The sequence below is a fragment of the Pecten maximus genome, chromosome 9, assembly GCF_902652985.1.
Source record: "Pecten maximus chromosome 9, xPecMax1.1, whole genome shotgun sequence".
In the NCBI taxonomy this organism is placed as follows: Eukaryota; Metazoa; Mollusca; class Bivalvia; order Pectinida; family Pectinidae; genus Pecten; species Pecten maximus.
Window position 1 is genome coordinate 18,184,466 of NC_047023.1, and position 17,969 is coordinate 18,202,434.

At 36.4% G+C, this 17,969-nt stretch overlaps 1 protein-coding gene across 1 annotated transcript; it reads left to right on the forward strand.

Moving 5' to 3' along the window:
* Positions 1-12,535: 12,535 nt before the first annotated feature.
* On the forward strand, positions 12,536-17,397 carry LOC117335177 (mu-type opioid receptor-like). Its single transcript, XM_033895157.1, has 2 exons — positions 12,536-13,182; positions 15,190-17,397. The coding sequence occupies exon 2, from the start codon at positions 15,247-15,249 to the stop codon at positions 16,408-16,410; it is 1,164 nt and encodes a 387-aa protein (XP_033751048.1). The 5' UTR covers positions 12,536-13,182; positions 15,190-15,246; the 3' UTR covers positions 16,411-17,397.
* The last annotated feature ends 572 nt before the right edge of the window (positions 17,398-17,969 follow it).

A 17,969-nucleotide genomic window follows, 5' to 3' on the forward strand; every position in this document is an offset into this window, starting at 1 on the left:
AGAAGTTTCTGATGAGAACCATAACTTTAAGTTTGCCCGGACAACTTCTCCTAAATCGAAGGGCCGATTTCAATGAAACTTCACACAAATATAGAGGACCATGTGTAGATGTGCATGCTACTTTGTTTTTCTCAAAATTATGGTTGCTATGGCAACTAGTCACTATATTACTGGGTTGTCTTAGTTGGCCTCTAATTATCAGTTTCAATTCACCATTGACTGTTTGGTGTCTGGTAGATATTTCTTGGTGAATTGGCTCATTATCAAAGCAAAACCTAATAAGTAAAAGCCAAATAATGAATAAAGATCCGTTCGTACAACTGTTTGTCTTTATAGGACACGTCAGTGATGCTTAATACCAAAATCTGTTATCCAGAAGGGATATTGTGTACGATTGTTTTAAAAAAATCTTCCACATTTCCATTAGTTGAATCTAGCAATGTTATTCAGTGAAGGCTGGCGGGCATGTCTGTTGGCGTAATTATTGTATCTCGCAAACATTGTCATTAGTTAACTGATTTTAAATATCATTAATTTACACAATCCCATCAAATCATGCCTTACGTCCTCTGAAAAAAAATCTTTTAATTACTTATTTAAAATGTTACGTGGGTTATTTAAGTTCGAGCTGTCTCGAAAATCCATAGGGATAATCTCTAGTTGATTATTTACACATTGCAGGATTATGGAAAGTGTTTACATACCCTTGTCGACTTTAAAAGCAATGCGGTGTACAGGTGTTAATAAAGGTACTTTAATCTCGAATAATACATCTTAAAATGTTCATTGCGAACTGCTGCTGAAATGAAATGAAACATCTGTGCGTCCTGACATCTAGGGTTGTCGCAGATTGCGATACCCGACGTTAATATGTAATGTGTATAACTAAGTTGGACAATATCGACATAATACAACATCATGATTTTAAATCAAAATTGATAACACGAGGGCAAAGTACGACCAAAAATATGGATTTGTATGGAGTACAGTGAGAATAGGACCATGGGTTCCAATACCTGTCTGCATGTCCTTCATCAAACATACTCGTATGTTTAAGTTTTTATCCTTTTTCAAAACGCTGTCGAATACTTCTATTGGTTATTTAATCTGTTTAAAAGATCATTAGCTAGTATACGCCATATATGTGATGTCGCGAAAACGGCAGTCCACCTAAAAGGCTGCATGCATATGAAATATGCCGAAAATGAAATGCGTGTATTTTTCTTTTTATAATATGTTTGGTTTTAGTTTTGTGTTGTTTAACGTCTTATCAACAGCTAGGTCATGTAAGGTCGGCCTCTCCTACGTGCGATACGCATGAATGGCAAGACAAGTTGCCATTTATTCACGGAGCAACGTTGATCCAGGATTTTACCAAATTATGTATACTTTATAAGATATCTTGATACATTTTAAGATATATTATGTAATGAATGAGATATCTTATATACTTTTAAGATATCTTTTAAAGGAAATTATATAAGATATCTTATATTATTCATTATAAGATATCTTATAAAGAACGAGATTGAATTTGAGATAATGAACTTTCCTCCACGTATATGAATTATATAAAGATATCTTATATCTTTTAATACGATATCTTATAAACATATAAGATATCTTATAAAATGTTGCAGTTTTAACACATATATAAATTGAACACAATAACTTCGAAATTGTAACTACTTCATAGTTACGTTTCCGTCATACTGAACCAAGGTTTTATAACAGGAGTTTGGGTTCGTTTGCTTTATGTTGTTTTACGCCCTACCCACAGCTAAGGTCATACATTAGGTAATGATCCTAAAATTCTCTCGTCATAGGAACAAAATTAAACGTATACCTTTGACAATACCTCGGATGACTATGCATTTTAAGGTTTAAATTCTCTCCTCTGTTTATTTGTTTACCTCTTTCGTCCAATATGTACTCGATTCTGATTGGTCGAATTGTTACATATACATTTGCTGAAAATAAGGTAGAACTGCCCAACATGACTGACTACATTATACCAAGTTTATTGACTGAAATGTGTAGCCATCAACGTGATGGACCTAAACAATACAATTTGTTGTTCTAGCAGTCCGACCAATCCGCCATAGAACGTCCGCGGGGAGTAGATGTTGGTTTATGTACATAAACATGGACGTCAATCTAATCTAGCGAAATCTTTACCTCCCCAGTGACGTGTTAAACATATCGCCGATAACCAATCAAGAAAGACATCGGAATGAATTGCTACATCAATAACATACACATTACGTGGAATGGTACTATTTCACAACAAATAATCGATATTTGCTAAGGAACCAATTTTTCAACCCAAATTAATATTGTTGATGAACTAATATATAGTTGTTGTTAAAGAAGTATCTCATTATGAATTGATTGTTTTCCTTAAATACACTGTACAATGTACTTATAACCACAAACTAAGATACAACTATAAGTACATCAGTAAATGGAAGTTTAAACTTCTTAACAGGATTGTCACAGGATATTACAATGTGTATCCGTTAGATTTTGACTGTAATCATACCGACATTGATTGTAATTATACCGACCTTGACTGTAACATACCGACCTTGATTGTTGTCATACCGACCTTGACTGTTGTCATACCGACATTGACTGTAGTCATACAGACCTTGATTGTAGTCATTCCGACCTTGAGTGTAATCATACCGACCTTGATTGTAGTCATACCGACCTTGACTGTAATCATACCGACCTTGATTGTAGTCATACCGACCTTGACTGTAGTCATACTGACCTTGATTGTTGTCATGCCGACCTTGACTGTAGTCATACCGATCTTGATTGTAGTCATACCGACCTTGACTGTAATCATACCGACCTTGATTGTTGTCATACCGACCTCGATTGTAGTCATACAGACCTTGACTGTAGTCATACCGACCTTGATTGTAGTCATACCGACCTTGACTGTAGTCATACATACATTGATTGTAGTCACACCGACATTGATTGTAGTCATACTAACCTTGATTGTAGTCATACATACATTGACTTTAGTCAAACCGACATTGATTGTAATCATACTGACCTTGACTGTAGTCATACCGACATTGACTGTAGTCATACAGACCTTGATTGTAGTCATACAGACCTTGATTGTAATCATACCGACCTTGATTGTAGTCATACCGACCTTGACTTTAGTCATACTGACCTTGATTGTTGTCATACCGACCTTGACTGTAGTCCTACCGACCTTGATTGTAGTCATACAGACATTGACTTTAGTCATACCGACCTTGATTGTAGTCATACAGACATTGATTGTAGTCACACCGATATTGATTGTAGTCATACTAACCTTGATTGTAGTCATACCGACCTTGACTTTAGTCAAACCGACATTGATTGTAATCATACTGACCTTGACTGTAGTCATACCGACCTTGATTGTAGTCATACCGACCTTGATTGTAGTCATACTGACCTTGACTGTAGTCATACTGACCTTGATTGTAGTCAAACCGACATTGATTGTAGTCATACAGACCTTGACTATTGTCATACCGACCTTGATTGTAGTCATACTGACCTTGACTGTAGTCATACTGACCTTGATTTTTGTCATACCGACCTTGATTGTAGTCATACCGACATTGGCTATAGTCATACTGACCTTGACTGTAGTCATACCGACCTTGACTGTAGTTATACCGACCTTTACTGTAGTCATACCAACCTTGATTGTAGTCATACTGACCTTGACTATAGTCATACCGACCTTGACTTGTAATACCGACCTTGACTTGTCATACAGACCTTTGACTGCAGTCGTTGAAACATTTGACCTTAGTCACACCGACTTTCACTGAAGTCGTTGAAACATTTGACGATAGTCACACCGACTTTCACTGTAGTCGTTGACATATTTGACTGCAGTGATGGGGACATTTGACTGTTGTCATTCCGACCTTGACTGTAGTCGTTGAGACATTTGACTGTAGTCATATCGAGCTAGACTGTAGTCATACCGACCTTGTCTTTAGTCATACTGACCTTGACTGTAGTCATACCGACTTTGACTGTAGTCATACATAATTTTGACTGTAATCGTGCAGACAGTAGACTGTAGTCATACAGACCTTAGCTGTCGTGGAGACATTTGTCTGTAGTCATGGAGACTTTTGACTGTAGTCCTACCGACCTTGACTGTAGTCGTTGAGACCTTTGACTGTAGTCATACATTTTTGAGACTGTAATCGTGGAGAAAGTAGACTTAAGTCATACAGACCTTGACTGTAGTCATGGAGACATTCTACTGTTACCATACAGACCTTTGACTGTAGTTATGGAGATATACATGGGGTTGGCTGTCAGAACCAGCATTACTGGGAGACGGTGAGAATCTAGTACTTTTGTTACTGGCTTCGTCAACATCCCCTCGACATCATCATGAACACCTGTCCTCTCTTTTGAAAGAAATTGACATTACACCCATCCAAACAGTATAATGCGCAGTCAGCAATCAGCAGCTCTTATGGGGGTATCTTATCAACCTAATATATAGAAAAATGATCATTTCCCCTTTTAAATTAGAATCTGACACTGTCATGTCAAAGGGCCTGTTTCCAAAATGACCCTTCTCTCATTCAAATTTCCTGTTGGTGGTGCATTGCCCATGCCGTTGTGGTCACAAATCTATAAAGTATAAAGATTTAGGTCACTTGGTTTGTTTTTTATGGCTCCTCAAAGTTGTACCTTTCAGAAGCTGTCTAAGTGTTGATAAAATGTGCATGTTATGTAAAATATTAATGAAAATCTAATCAAATGATGGTCACCGTAAAGAATACATTCATGGCATGATTGTGACAAAAATCATGTTTCCATCGCGCCATTTGGCTGTTTTATGGAAGAAACAATCTCAAAAATGCCATTTTCGATGATAACATTTTAGACACAAAAATTGTATTTTTTTTAGAGAATACACCCTTTTATGGGCGTTGGATGCAAACCAATTTTTATCCTATTAAACAGTACGTAATATGCTATTGATGAGAGGAAAAATCATCAACATGTAAGTGGTGGAACATTTTCAAATCTTGGGTTGAATTAGCCTATGGTTGAATTGCCGATTTTCGATTTTCTTTAGATAATTAACAAAACACGAGAGTATTTGCTCGGTATGTTGAGAATATGTACACAAATATCAAAAAAAGTGAGTGAAACACTTTTTCATAAAAAAAAAATCCAAGATGGCTACTTCACAAGTCCCCGTGGTTGAAGACATTGGCTGACAAATAGACAGAACAACAAACAAAACGTGTTCCTTATGATTTTGGTTGGTTTTCCCATTTACGGCGATTGTATAATACCTATATTTATCAGTTTGATTAGTCACATGGTAACGGGGATCTTTCATATCGAGCCCCAAACATACTTTCGACATATGCACTCCGTAGCCGCATGGAAAACTATTTCAAGTTTTGTCGGAATTTCTTCACCTGTGGTTGTAATGGTCGAGGGTTTTCCAGCGCCCTGTAATACCCAAGGTAGTACAGGATACTGGATATGTACGCACACATTCCCATCGTTCTCTCTCCAACTGGGTACTGGCAGTAGTAGTCCTTTATTGGGGCCTCAACATCGGTGAACCGTATCCAAACGTTATATTTCGTTTGGCTTTTGTGTCGAGAATGTATTTGACATCGGAGAAGGTCTGGGGAGTGCTAGTAAAGCCTCATAGTCTCCGTCATCACTTAAATGTTCGGCGATGTAACCAGGAGCCAGAGATATCTGATACGTTCCACACGTAATGGTTCTCAAGTAATCGAGATCGAGACGGGGAAACAGTACGGAAGATGCATCCATCTTGACAAACTCGGACCTTGCCCGTCTAGATATATCCGGATCTGTCTTGACTCTCTGAGCTAAACCATTCGGTGTTGTCAAACGGTCCTTCATACGTTCAGCTATTAGCCTATCTTTGGCATCTCTCTCTGGAGATCTCTGGTAGATCGGTCCTCTAATACCATTCAGACAGGCAAAGCCTCGATGACATTGATAAAGCTGTTAGACACCAATTGCGTTCGGAAGAACGCCCAGTGTTTCAGACGACCATGATAGGATTCCACAATCCACCTCGATTTGGTGATAGTTCTGTCAAGATTTGCTTGGACGTCAGAATGTTGACTTTGACCGGGTTTCTGGTATGACGGCATGCTAGCATTGAGGCCAGAGGCTTCGAGAACTGGTAGGACAGCTCTAAAACCTTGGTCAACGACAACATTGTCATCTGGTTGTAGCCAAGTAACTAGCTTGTCCATGACTTTTTTGTAATTGTAGCATCATTTTCGCTGCCAGTGAATGGTCCTACTGTGTCCAGAATGTCCATACTGGTTCTGTGAAAGGACGTACGACACCTCTAGGAGGTCATTAATGATTTTGATGGTAAATGATTCCAAGGAACCTCTACCATCAAGGACAACCTCTGTAGACGGATCTAAGTCGTTACCAATAAGGTGAATGGAGCAGACGCGGGATGAGGTGGGACACCACAGTTTGTGTGAATAGATCAGGTGATGTCTTGCACGTTTTGGTAAAACTGATGATTTTGTTCCATTTATTGCAAAGGTAACAAGACAGAGACAGCATCTTTTGTGTGAAGATGATCCATTCAAAAGATCATGAAGGGTCGGCAACGGCAGGATATGGGACGGGGAGTCGTCTTCTTCCTCTATTTCCTGGTTCTGCTCGGGGTCAGGTTCAGGCTGATTTTTGGTTTCGAAGATACTTCATGTAGCACTTCTGGCAAATAAGTGCTTGTTCCTTTGCTGACATCAATCCTTGTTGCACCAGCGTATCTAGGAGCCATTTATATTGTGGACTATTTACATTGCGTGCACTTCTGTTCTTATTGCCACTACGTTTCTTGAAGTATAGTTGACAGCCTTCTCCAACACATTTACCCTCCATCTTGAAACAATAACGATTGGTTTATGAAGCGTCGATAAAGTAAGAAAATAGCAAGCCACCGATGATTGCTGTAAACAGCTAATACTTAGTAGTTTGGTACAATTATGCGAAAATGTGTGATAAATAACGAACAACTAATTACACAAAATAACAAGACAATATCATAAATCACATTCAATACCTCCAAGAAGCGCAGAATTGATTGATTACTTGGAACAAAATAAAGTATTTCATATGGATAATCTATCTATTCGATGTGGCGTGGTCGGCAGGCACAAAGAAAGTGAGACAAGTCAGGGTCCCAACCCTGACAGAGCCACAACGCTTCGGAGATGGGACAATAAAACAAGAAAAGTGAGACAAGAATAGCTAGCGTCGAGTTAATGATTCCGTAAACGTATAGACAAAGACAAGAAGATACGGATAAATGTACAAGGCCACACGATCAGAAAATTCAAAAGAGGACAACTTGAGATAGAACAGTATTCATGTATCAGGGTGTCCTCAGTGTAAATCTTTATATCGATACTGTTTATTTAGTCGTTAGATATCATAAAACTGTCATGAAAATATCCGCTCTGATATTCAATATAAAATTTTGTATATAATAAGCTATATAATAGGGTTTCAGACAAGGTTGTTACTCATTTCCCCTTTTCTTTCAATTTACAACCACATTCAGGCGGCGATATGAGAACGTTCCACCACATGGAATTAGCTGATTTTTGGTACACATATGAAACAAGTAAAGCTCTATCCGATTTTGTGATAGAAATTTGCATCCAAAACTATATAACGGGAGAAAATTGCAATTTTATGGCATTTTTCTTCATAATTGTGTCTCTGCAAGTGCGTTTTCATCCGAGAAAATTTTTGTTTGATGTTTTATGAATAAACACGATGTTTTGGAAATATTTATCAAAAGAAATTTATACTATGTTGCGAATTACAATTTCGAGATAACCTTCTTTTATTTACGACCTTATGTCTTTGATGCTCAAAATCACAACTTTATAAAAATACATTTTCACTGACATTATGAAATCTGGGTGTCGGAAAGGTGTAAAATTATTCTTCGGAAAAGAAAAAAACTGTAGTTGAGCTAGATAAGAAATTATACGGGGGCAGAATTAACATTACTGGAAACAGGCCCTTTAGTAACTACAGCTTTACGACACATATTGAATACATAAACTATGTTTCTGGACGCAGTATACTGACATCAAGTAACTGCTGTTGTGGTCGAAGTTAATACTTGATGCTTTCTAAAAACTAGGCATATTTCACTTTGTGTAAAATTTCAAGGAAATCAATGACCCCGAATAGTATGCCATATTTATAAATATCTTATAGGTATTTTAGAATGAAACCATTTCTGCTAAAGTCAGCCAAACATAAAATGGATGAAATATATTCTGAATAATAAACAGACCATAGTGCACATGGCTCATCCAAATAAATTTATACTTAATAAAGGTATGATACTACAATGCATGCTGATATATACATTGTGTATATAATATATAGAAAATAAGTTACCGTGTGGTTAGAACAGCTATCTCGGTGGTGGTTTATCATGTATTCGGTCATTTAAATAAAATGTATGTATGATAATATGGTGTGGTGATAAATGTCAGCGTTCTAACATATATATTGATTATTCCTATGTAGATTTGCTATTTCATTCATTGGTAGTAATTGTTTAATGATATGAACTAATATAACTCACGTGTATGTCTTATTGATAATTTGACTAAATAGGTCATAACACCTTAAATAAGGCAATCTTGGGAATTATTCACTTCATATGAGGGAAAAAACGTTTGTTGCCTGACGTGACTTTGGCTTGTTGAGGAATCACTCATTGAGGTCAGAATGATACAAGGACTTCCAGATTAGCAAATGTTTAAAACTAGATATTCTCTAAGCATGTCGGTTTCATTTTCTTTTCGTTTCACAGAGTGGTAGCAAATCAAAGTATTCACTTCAGACAATTAAAATATTTCCCTAATAACTAAATCAGTCTCTAGGTATGCTTCGAGTAACTGGTGAAGGTAGAATCGATAGGAATCACTTCTTTGTGGGAGATATAACCAGGAATACTGCTAGCGAGACAAGTCGTACAAAGTAAACAAACATTCCCATCAGACGTAAGCATCAGACAGCCTTCATCCTCTGGGACACTCTATACAGGACCTTGCCAATGGTGTATTTTGATTCAACAGTGCGAGAATGTTTTGAACATCCATCATATCAATTTACTAGGACAACAAAACTTGGTCTGAAATACCTGGTGTTTGATTATCGACTGCACAGCTCATCAATCGCTTTACCATCTAGCTAAATGAAGAGATGGCCTATTCATGAGTGCTCTAGAAAAGATCCCTCGGGGCATGTGATATAAGCTTGCAATATTGGTGTTTGTTCACAATGGTTGTTTTTGCAATATCATCAAAGCAGAGATACTTGCTGAGTTTATTACTTGAGGTGTTGATCATTGGGATCATCTTATGTCGGAAATAAAAGCTCTGTTTCAGAAATCGACATTCATTGAAAATAAAACAAAAATCAATGTCAGCATTTCATTATCAGGCGAATAAAAAAACCACATATGGCCAATGATTATGTTGTTTGTTTTTTAATCTCCAGTGATAACATTCAAACAAGTTATCCTTTTATTTATACCAAATCCAGGGTACTTCTAAAATGATTAATTATGAATATCACTCTGAGTCTCATCTATAATGTGCTTTATTGTTTAAAACAACATCACAAGGAACAATTACTCATATATCCTGCATCGGCTGTGTTGTCCCATAGGGATTCATAGATTTGGTCACGGTAGGTTAGGACCTAACCTGTATTGAATGTGTCAGCATTCGATACATAAAAGGTTTTGATCAGTATTCGGTAAAAACGACAACCCTGACATTAGTATATGCAAAAGGAGCTAATTTATGTTGTTGTTTTTTATAAGAAGAATATGAATTGGTTTAAAAAATTCTTGCTGCCTAACCCCACCAAATCATTCTGTTGTAAGGTATTTTGAGTGGTGTGCACGAATAATAACATATCGTCCCTTCTGTAATCATGTATAAAACATCATCCTATTATACAGGCTTAATATTCACCATTGACATTTCTTTTATATATTAATGGCGACTGACATCCCATTATCAATTAACCGATTAGTGTGTCCTCCGAATGACATTTGATATCAGTTTCTTCTGGACCGTTAACGAGCAAATAGATAAACCTGTATATTACTACGTCATCTACATGAGGTGTGCTTTGTATGAAATCACTTTAACCTCCTCAACAAGGCCAATTAATCAGACAATGTTTTTATTCGTAAAATTTTGTCTCTGTTGGCTCATGTTATCCCTTGCGAAATATCCAGATGACATTTAAGACGTGTCTAAATCATCAAAAGGGGCTGTGCGGTGAGATGAAATCAATTATACATTCATCAACTCCAAATGATAATTGATATCAAATGTGTGTACGATTATGCTCTGGTGAATTTTCTTCAGATGTTTGTTATATTCTAATTACTGAAAATTGTAAAGTAACAGTATGTATATTATTTAATTCTAAGTGAATTTCTTATTTCATTCGCGGGTGTTTTGTTAAATTATATTAACATGTATGTCATATTGTAAAACTGATTGTATGTGTCTTAACAACTTAAATAGGGCATTCTGGAAAAATGTTCACTTGATATGAGGAAATTATTTCCTGCTTTTAAGTGAATTACAACATGTATGTTCGAAATCATTTATGAAGTTTTGGCAGAGGAATAACGGGATTTCCAGATTTTCAAATGTTCAAAATATATTTTCTTCTGACATGTCAGATTCAATTAATACTATTCCGCAGAGTGATAGCAAATCCGGGTACTCACCTTCAGACAATGTCAGCGTTTCTCTTATGGCTTATTGAAAAAGGTCGCTGTGGATGCTTTAGCCAATTAGTGATAATAATTTTGTATTTCGAAATGTCATGGCAACACTTTCAATACACCCGTTGTATTGACAGGAAAATGAACCTGTTGATGAGAAAGGTCATACAAAGTAAACAGACATTATTCTCATTTATGTAAACACAAAACCACCTTCATCTTCTGGGAGACCCTAACATGTACTCACAAGAGCGCATTGATTTTATTCATATCCAGAGTGAATTGAACATACATTTTAGTCATTTACAACAAAGCTTGGTCTACAATATAAATATACCTGGTGTTTAAATATCGACTATACAGCTCATCAATCTCTTACCATCCTTGGCTATTTACATGCGAGTTCCGCAGGGCATGTAATATAGGCTAGGAATATTGGTGTTTGTTGATATCGAGATAGCGTCCTAGTTTATTCATGTAAGTTATTTTCAGAAATCGACATTCATCAAAAAATAAAGTAAAAGCAAAACCTTACTCAGCCTTTTTTTCATATTTATAAGATCAATATTCAGCAGTATAATATCAACTTAATTAAAAGCAGAATCTCCAGTGGCGGAAAAGTTACATCTGTCGTTCAAATTTGACATGTAACTCCACTTTCAGCTAATAAGTACAGTATTGATATATTTCATTTATAATGTGTGTGATGGGTATGACAGGATGAAAATAACGCATATCTTCCGGATCTGGCTGCTGTTCCCGTTGTGATTCACATCTTCGGGCATAGGAACCTCAAACAATAACAATAGATACATTTTTTAAAAGTCAGGACCTCTCCTGAAGTCTATCGAGTAACATTCCATTTATAAAGAGTTCAGATGAGGAATAAATCTTACTCCGCTAAGTCATTCTGCTGTAAAACATGTTTTCTTAGTGAGTATTCAAATAAACGTTTTTTCTCTATCGGTACAGAACACAATATACAATGCTTCCTCGTTTGATCTAGGTAGGCTGTATATTATTGACCATTAAGGCATACATCTCCTGTATCAATTCACAATTTTCTATTTTTTAATCCACAGGCGATGTGTAGTGCACTGATCTGATACCTTCTCCCCAAAGTCAAACGTCATATGAAAGAGAGTTAATATCACAATGAAATTTAGGACATGCCTAACTGTATCATCAACTGGCGGTGTGCGGAATACTAAAATGGCATTGTTATCTCAAGATCAAAGAAGTACATTTTCTCCAAAAAAATACTTCAAACTGATAATTTTTGAAAAATTGTTTAATAATGAACTAAAATCAACAGGTCATATTTTGTTATCTTATTAGGACACTGTGACCTTCAGTTGATAACTTATAATTGCTAAAGTAGAATTCCAACAAATCTGTGTTTATACACAGAACTTATCTAAATGTGCCGTATCAATGACGATGGTCACGTGGTGCAAAGTCAAGGTCGAATTTTACAAAGCCAGATGCTGTTTTTGGCGTAAATGGCAAAAATATAAATGTTACTTGAGTCGCCCCGCCAAACATAATGATCGGTGGTTTTATCAAATTATTTGTATATTTATTCTTTAAAACGTTTTTGAGAAAATCATTATTTCCTTTTAAATTGAATACTAAATACCTGAAACAAAATTCCTTTATGACGTTTCTGAACCTTTGTTTATACATTGTCTCTCGTGTTTCTACCCGTCACGGTGTTTGTGTAGATGAGAGGACACGTGTGGCCAATCAATACGAGTATACACTCATAATATATAATATACACCGCTTATCAAATGACCATACAGATTCGTGATATGCATCAATACACCACTGGATTAACTATTTGTGTCCGTATTATATTACCCAAGGGGATTTTCGTAATATTTACAACATAGCAACATGCAGCGGTCAGAATTCAATAACAGTATCCCGCCTGACATCGCGTCATTGATCATCAGTCCACTTGATATTCCTCATATTTTCACGTGAGCGTTAATTCGGACACAACGATGGTATTATCGTGTTTATTGGATTAAAGGTGGAGTCCAAGTCACAGAAACACGTGTACACATGATGATACCTATTCATGGCCTGGTGTATCTTGTTGACAGACAGCAATTGACCAATGAACAGCAAGCGTTGTTTGTGAAACGTCAAAGACTGTCATGCTACAATTTGAACGGATAATCCACCTTATTGCACTATTTCACATCCTATTTTGAACGATGATGTGCTTCCTTGGAAGATAAAGTACATATGTATACGTAAATGTTTCCAACGGGCCGTGGTTTACAGGCTTAACAAGGAGGGACTTGAACGGATAAGATGTGAGTATTAGAAAGCTTATGATGATGACATTACCTGGCATGTAGTCTAATATTACTTTTTATTAATTTATTAATTAATTTTACTAAGGTGTAACATGAATATATGTATTTACGCGTGTACCTGTTAATGATCACTTACTTGATGTCTTTAAAAGTGGCACTTGGAACCATTTTACAGAATAAGAAAATAACTCTTGACGTGCTATGTCATTAATTCGTTACTTAATCAGTGGAAAACATGGGAACTATAGTTACCATATATACTGGTTTACCCAGACCTCGCCATAATCAAGGCTGTATAACATATCTTTAACGCATAAACTCTTGCATGGGAATAAATAGATACCTTTACGCAATTATCCTGAAAGCGTTAATGCAACATATTTTTTACAAAGTTTGTACAAATATACATGTACACAATTTAAATTAGCTACAAATACGTACATGGGTAAGAAGATGCGTACATAATGTGTACGCGGACAGACGATATATATCATAACACAATATTTTAACAAAGTTTTAAAACACAATAAGGACAATCTAAAATATATTAAAGAATGTCCTGTTTCTTGATGAACGAGAAAAAATATCACGAGCTGTGTGAGTTAAACAACAGAAAATATTGGCATTAAAACGAGATCTGCAGAAGTCAAATACTTTTCGTTAAGTACTATACTGACTCAAAATCGCTGAAACGATCAACCAAAAAACATAGATTTATATATTTGGTAAAGGTAAACGCCCTTTTCTCCATCGAAGACTCCCTTCATGCAAATTTGTGTGAAGTCAAATTCTCAATATGAGAACAATGGCTGGGGGTTGACATCGTAGCCACCAGGCATATCAATAAACATCAATCACGCCTAACTTCATATCGCACAAGGGAAAAGAAGATTTCCCAATGAAATCATGTTGTCGACCATAACACTTTCCAGTGGTATTCAGCAGCATTCGAATCTTGAAACCTTGCTTTCCATACAAAGTTTAACCCAAAAATATTCTAAACAAGACTATTCTGTTAATTAGGTTTAGTCTTCTTCGAGGAGATTGTTCATTTTCGGCAAAACCATTTTGGTATGAGAAAACATCATTTCATGACATTGTTTGGTTCAGTCCGGCAATAACAGGAGTGTCATTTGACGCAAATGTAAAGTAAAACAAAACTCCACCGTAAAACATGATATAATGCTCATGTTTTTGAATACATACTAGGTTGTTTATCTATCAGGGTTGAACACACCTTTTTTAGAATCTAATTCGGAATGACCCCGGCTCTATTACCTTTCTATTGTTTAAAATCCACCTTTCTATTGTTTAAAATCCACCTTCTCCGTGATAATTAAATTACTTGTATTGATGTCGTCTTGAATAAAAGCCGGCGTCAACATGACATTATAGTAACATTTTAAATACTCATTAGTAGCCTTAGTACAGTATATGAATTTCATAATATTTGCTATCTTTAACAATCTGTAGAGTCAGTGATGACGACATTTCTTTAACTATTAATGTAACATCACTTTAATGTTTGTTTGTCACGTTAAACGAGGCGGGGAAGAACGTCAAATATGCGGCGATGCAATAAATATAAATAACACATATTGTGATAAGTTGGGGGTTGAAGAAGAAAACTTTCATTTACCGGTAAGTCTTAATCTATTTTCTCCTGTAACCAACCAGCCAACTGGTCAGTATCTAGATACAATCACCAAACAGATTTTCACTGCCCAGGAGATGGTCAGTATATCTGATAAGTCTATACAAACTGCCAAAATATAGGCGTTATCATCTTTTAATCTACACGTGCGTGCATCTAGCTATCTTTGATCACATGGTCAGTTCAGAACGTTTTCGGCCAAGCTCCATTACTAAGTAAAACTGACAGAATGTTTATTGAGAGTAGGTATATTTGTGATATTCTGACGCAGAAAACATGTAGTGTACGTGTTGATGAGTCACATTCACGTAAGATTGGTATATAACGACTCACTTGTTGTTATTTTACAGATTTATTCCCAAAAGATGTCCAGATGTAGCTAAAACTGTGCATAGGACGACTGCACTATGACAGAACAACAGCACGTGGCGGACTCGCTTGCCAAAGGTTTACCGCCATTTATGTTAGTTTTTGGGACGTTTGGAAACATCTTTTCCATTTACATTCTTACGAGGAAGAACATTCGACAGTCAACGTGTACAGTGTACCTCGTGGTGCTAGCTTGTTCCGACCTCGTGGTGCTTTACACTGGTCTACTGCGCACATGGATATCCGCCACCTTCCAGAATGACATCCGGACTCATACTTCCGGTATTTGTAAGTTTCACACATGGTTGGTGTACGTTTCGCTGGATTTCTCGGCCTGGATTCTCGTAGCTGTCACGGCAGAGCGCGTGGCTTTGGTCTGGTTTCCACACAAAGCCAAGGTCAAGTGCACTAAGAAGTCGGCGGCTTTTGTAATTACACCCATCTTTGTGTTTCTCATGTTAATTAACAGTCATATTCTGTACGGTATGGACAGGATCGTAAAAGTTGATGGCAATTCAACTAGTATAAAGTGTGATTTCGTTTCCGAAAATTATCGCTATTTCTTCGAAGAACTGTGGCCTTGGGTGGATTTCACAATATTTTGTGGACTTCCCTTTTGCTTTCTTGTTTTAGGGAATATCTTGATTATCACAAAAGTGTTTGCCAGTCAAAGAGCGACAAAACGACAAGTAGCTCCACACGATCCCAATGGTCGCACTCAGCGGTCTCAAATGTCATCCATGAGTGTGATGTTGTTTTGTCTCAACTGTGTCTTCTTGCTTTGCACAACACCAGTTAGCATTTATTTAATCGGCTATGTGCAGTGGGCCCGTGGAGCTACAGAGGCCACCAAAGCCAATCTCAGCCTCATTTGGACATTGGTGAACGTTTTGATGTATGCAAACAACACCTTTAACTTCCTGTTGTACTGTATGAGCGGAAGTCGCTTTAGGGCGGAAGTAAGGCTTGTTTTCGGGAATATGTTTGGTCTTCAGAACAGTTTTAATCGTACACAAAATAGCTTACGGAGAAAAATGGGTGTCGCAGACCGTACACGAACTACTGCCGTTCCTTTGGAGGATCGGGATCGGAACACGAATCATTCAAAAGACAACAATAATTTTCTCTCTGTGTTAACACAACCCGGGGATACTGAATGTGACAGCAGAACTCACTCTCAGAATATTTCATCGAATGTATAACAATATTAATATTATGAACAATACTGTTGTTAATAGTCTCAGACAAGGACGCGATGCCGTAAAACAAATACTCAGTTTTCACTGAAAGTGACTTGGCATAAGTACAAATATATCCAATTTATATATATATATATTGGTCTATACATGGATAGATCGAAAACCAACGTGCCTCCGAGAAGTGTTTTGTTTTTCAAAAAGTGCTGTTTGGTAGCAGCACGGCTTAAATTAATTCATCATCTAGTTCGACCTGTATATTCCAATTATGTAAATAGAAAATACATTAAATTGTTTTATTTAAATGACAAGGGCATTTAGTAATTTAGTCTCATTTTAGTCTCAATTCCATGTTTGTTGCTCGTAAACGATGGAGTCAGAGTAAGAAAGTCGACAAAATGTTAATGTGTGTAAGTTCGTGAGGGAGAATGATGGTGTTTGTGTATGTATGTGAAAAGTCGTTTGTGTATGACGTCGTCAAAACCATGTGTTTTTTCCTCTGTTCTATCAAATGATAGGCCAAACAACTACACCAATGAAGACATGTGTTACAAATTAATTTAATTATTACGTTGTTATTTCGTTAGTTTTGTTGTCATTTTGACACATCTACGGCAAGATTTGATTGTCCACTTTGATAACACACATTATATCTTCGTTAGATTACAGTATATGCCGGGGCTATCAAGGATAATATGATACCAACAAAAGTTTTGTTTTCTCTATCGTATACATTTTCTTCTTAGCAATCTTTTCTGTTTAAGTACAGTGGTGTTAATTATCATTTATGAGTGCTATAAAAAGGTACTCAAACGTTTCATGAATAAGTGCATTGGTTCCATAAATATGGACACGTGCCCGAATGTAATTGATTTGAATGTTTACATTTGTTCTGAAGTGCAAATATGTGATCAGATTACGCACCGTAATCCAAATTTTGTTGTTTATTGCTTTCAATATAATATGAAAATACAAAATAAATTACATGAAAAAATGCAGATTGGGTGTTGATGTTATGCTTCACAAAATACTAATCAATGTCCATCGCTCTTCATCCCAAGGCTATGCTAATTTATCATAAAATAGCGGAGATGGCTGGCCGGTGTTGACACTGTTTTGTGATTGAAAATCTACCTCAAAGACATAATTAACTGTCAAAATTAATTGAAAATATAAATATCCGTGGGTAATGCCAAGGTGTTATTATGTAATGTCCATTGTCGTCCTGCTTAGAAACAATATCCGTGAGATGTGATACTGAAGTGCAGGTACCAGTATACATGTATTACCTTGCAGCTACGAAGCAATCAAGGAAAACCAATCTGGCCTATTAACTGATGACTCAAATGTTTATCATTGTCTTTATACCACACCCTTATAAGTGTTACAAATGTAATGAGGTAAGAGTTTTGTGATGAAAGGTTTTCAATAACTTACAGTGTATTTCATTAGCGATGGTTTAAAGGAATAGTCCTTACAAGTTGCAAAATTTCATGTTGATCTGTACCTTTTAAGAACTTTTTCTTTGGAGTTTTATCTTGCTATTTTAGCATAAAATAGCATAA

Excerpts from the sequence above, each read along its gene's own strand:
- LOC117335177 (XM_033895157.1), top strand. The coding sequence starts at position 15,247 with ATGACAGAACAACAGCACGTGGCGGACTCGCTTGCCAAAGGTTTACCG.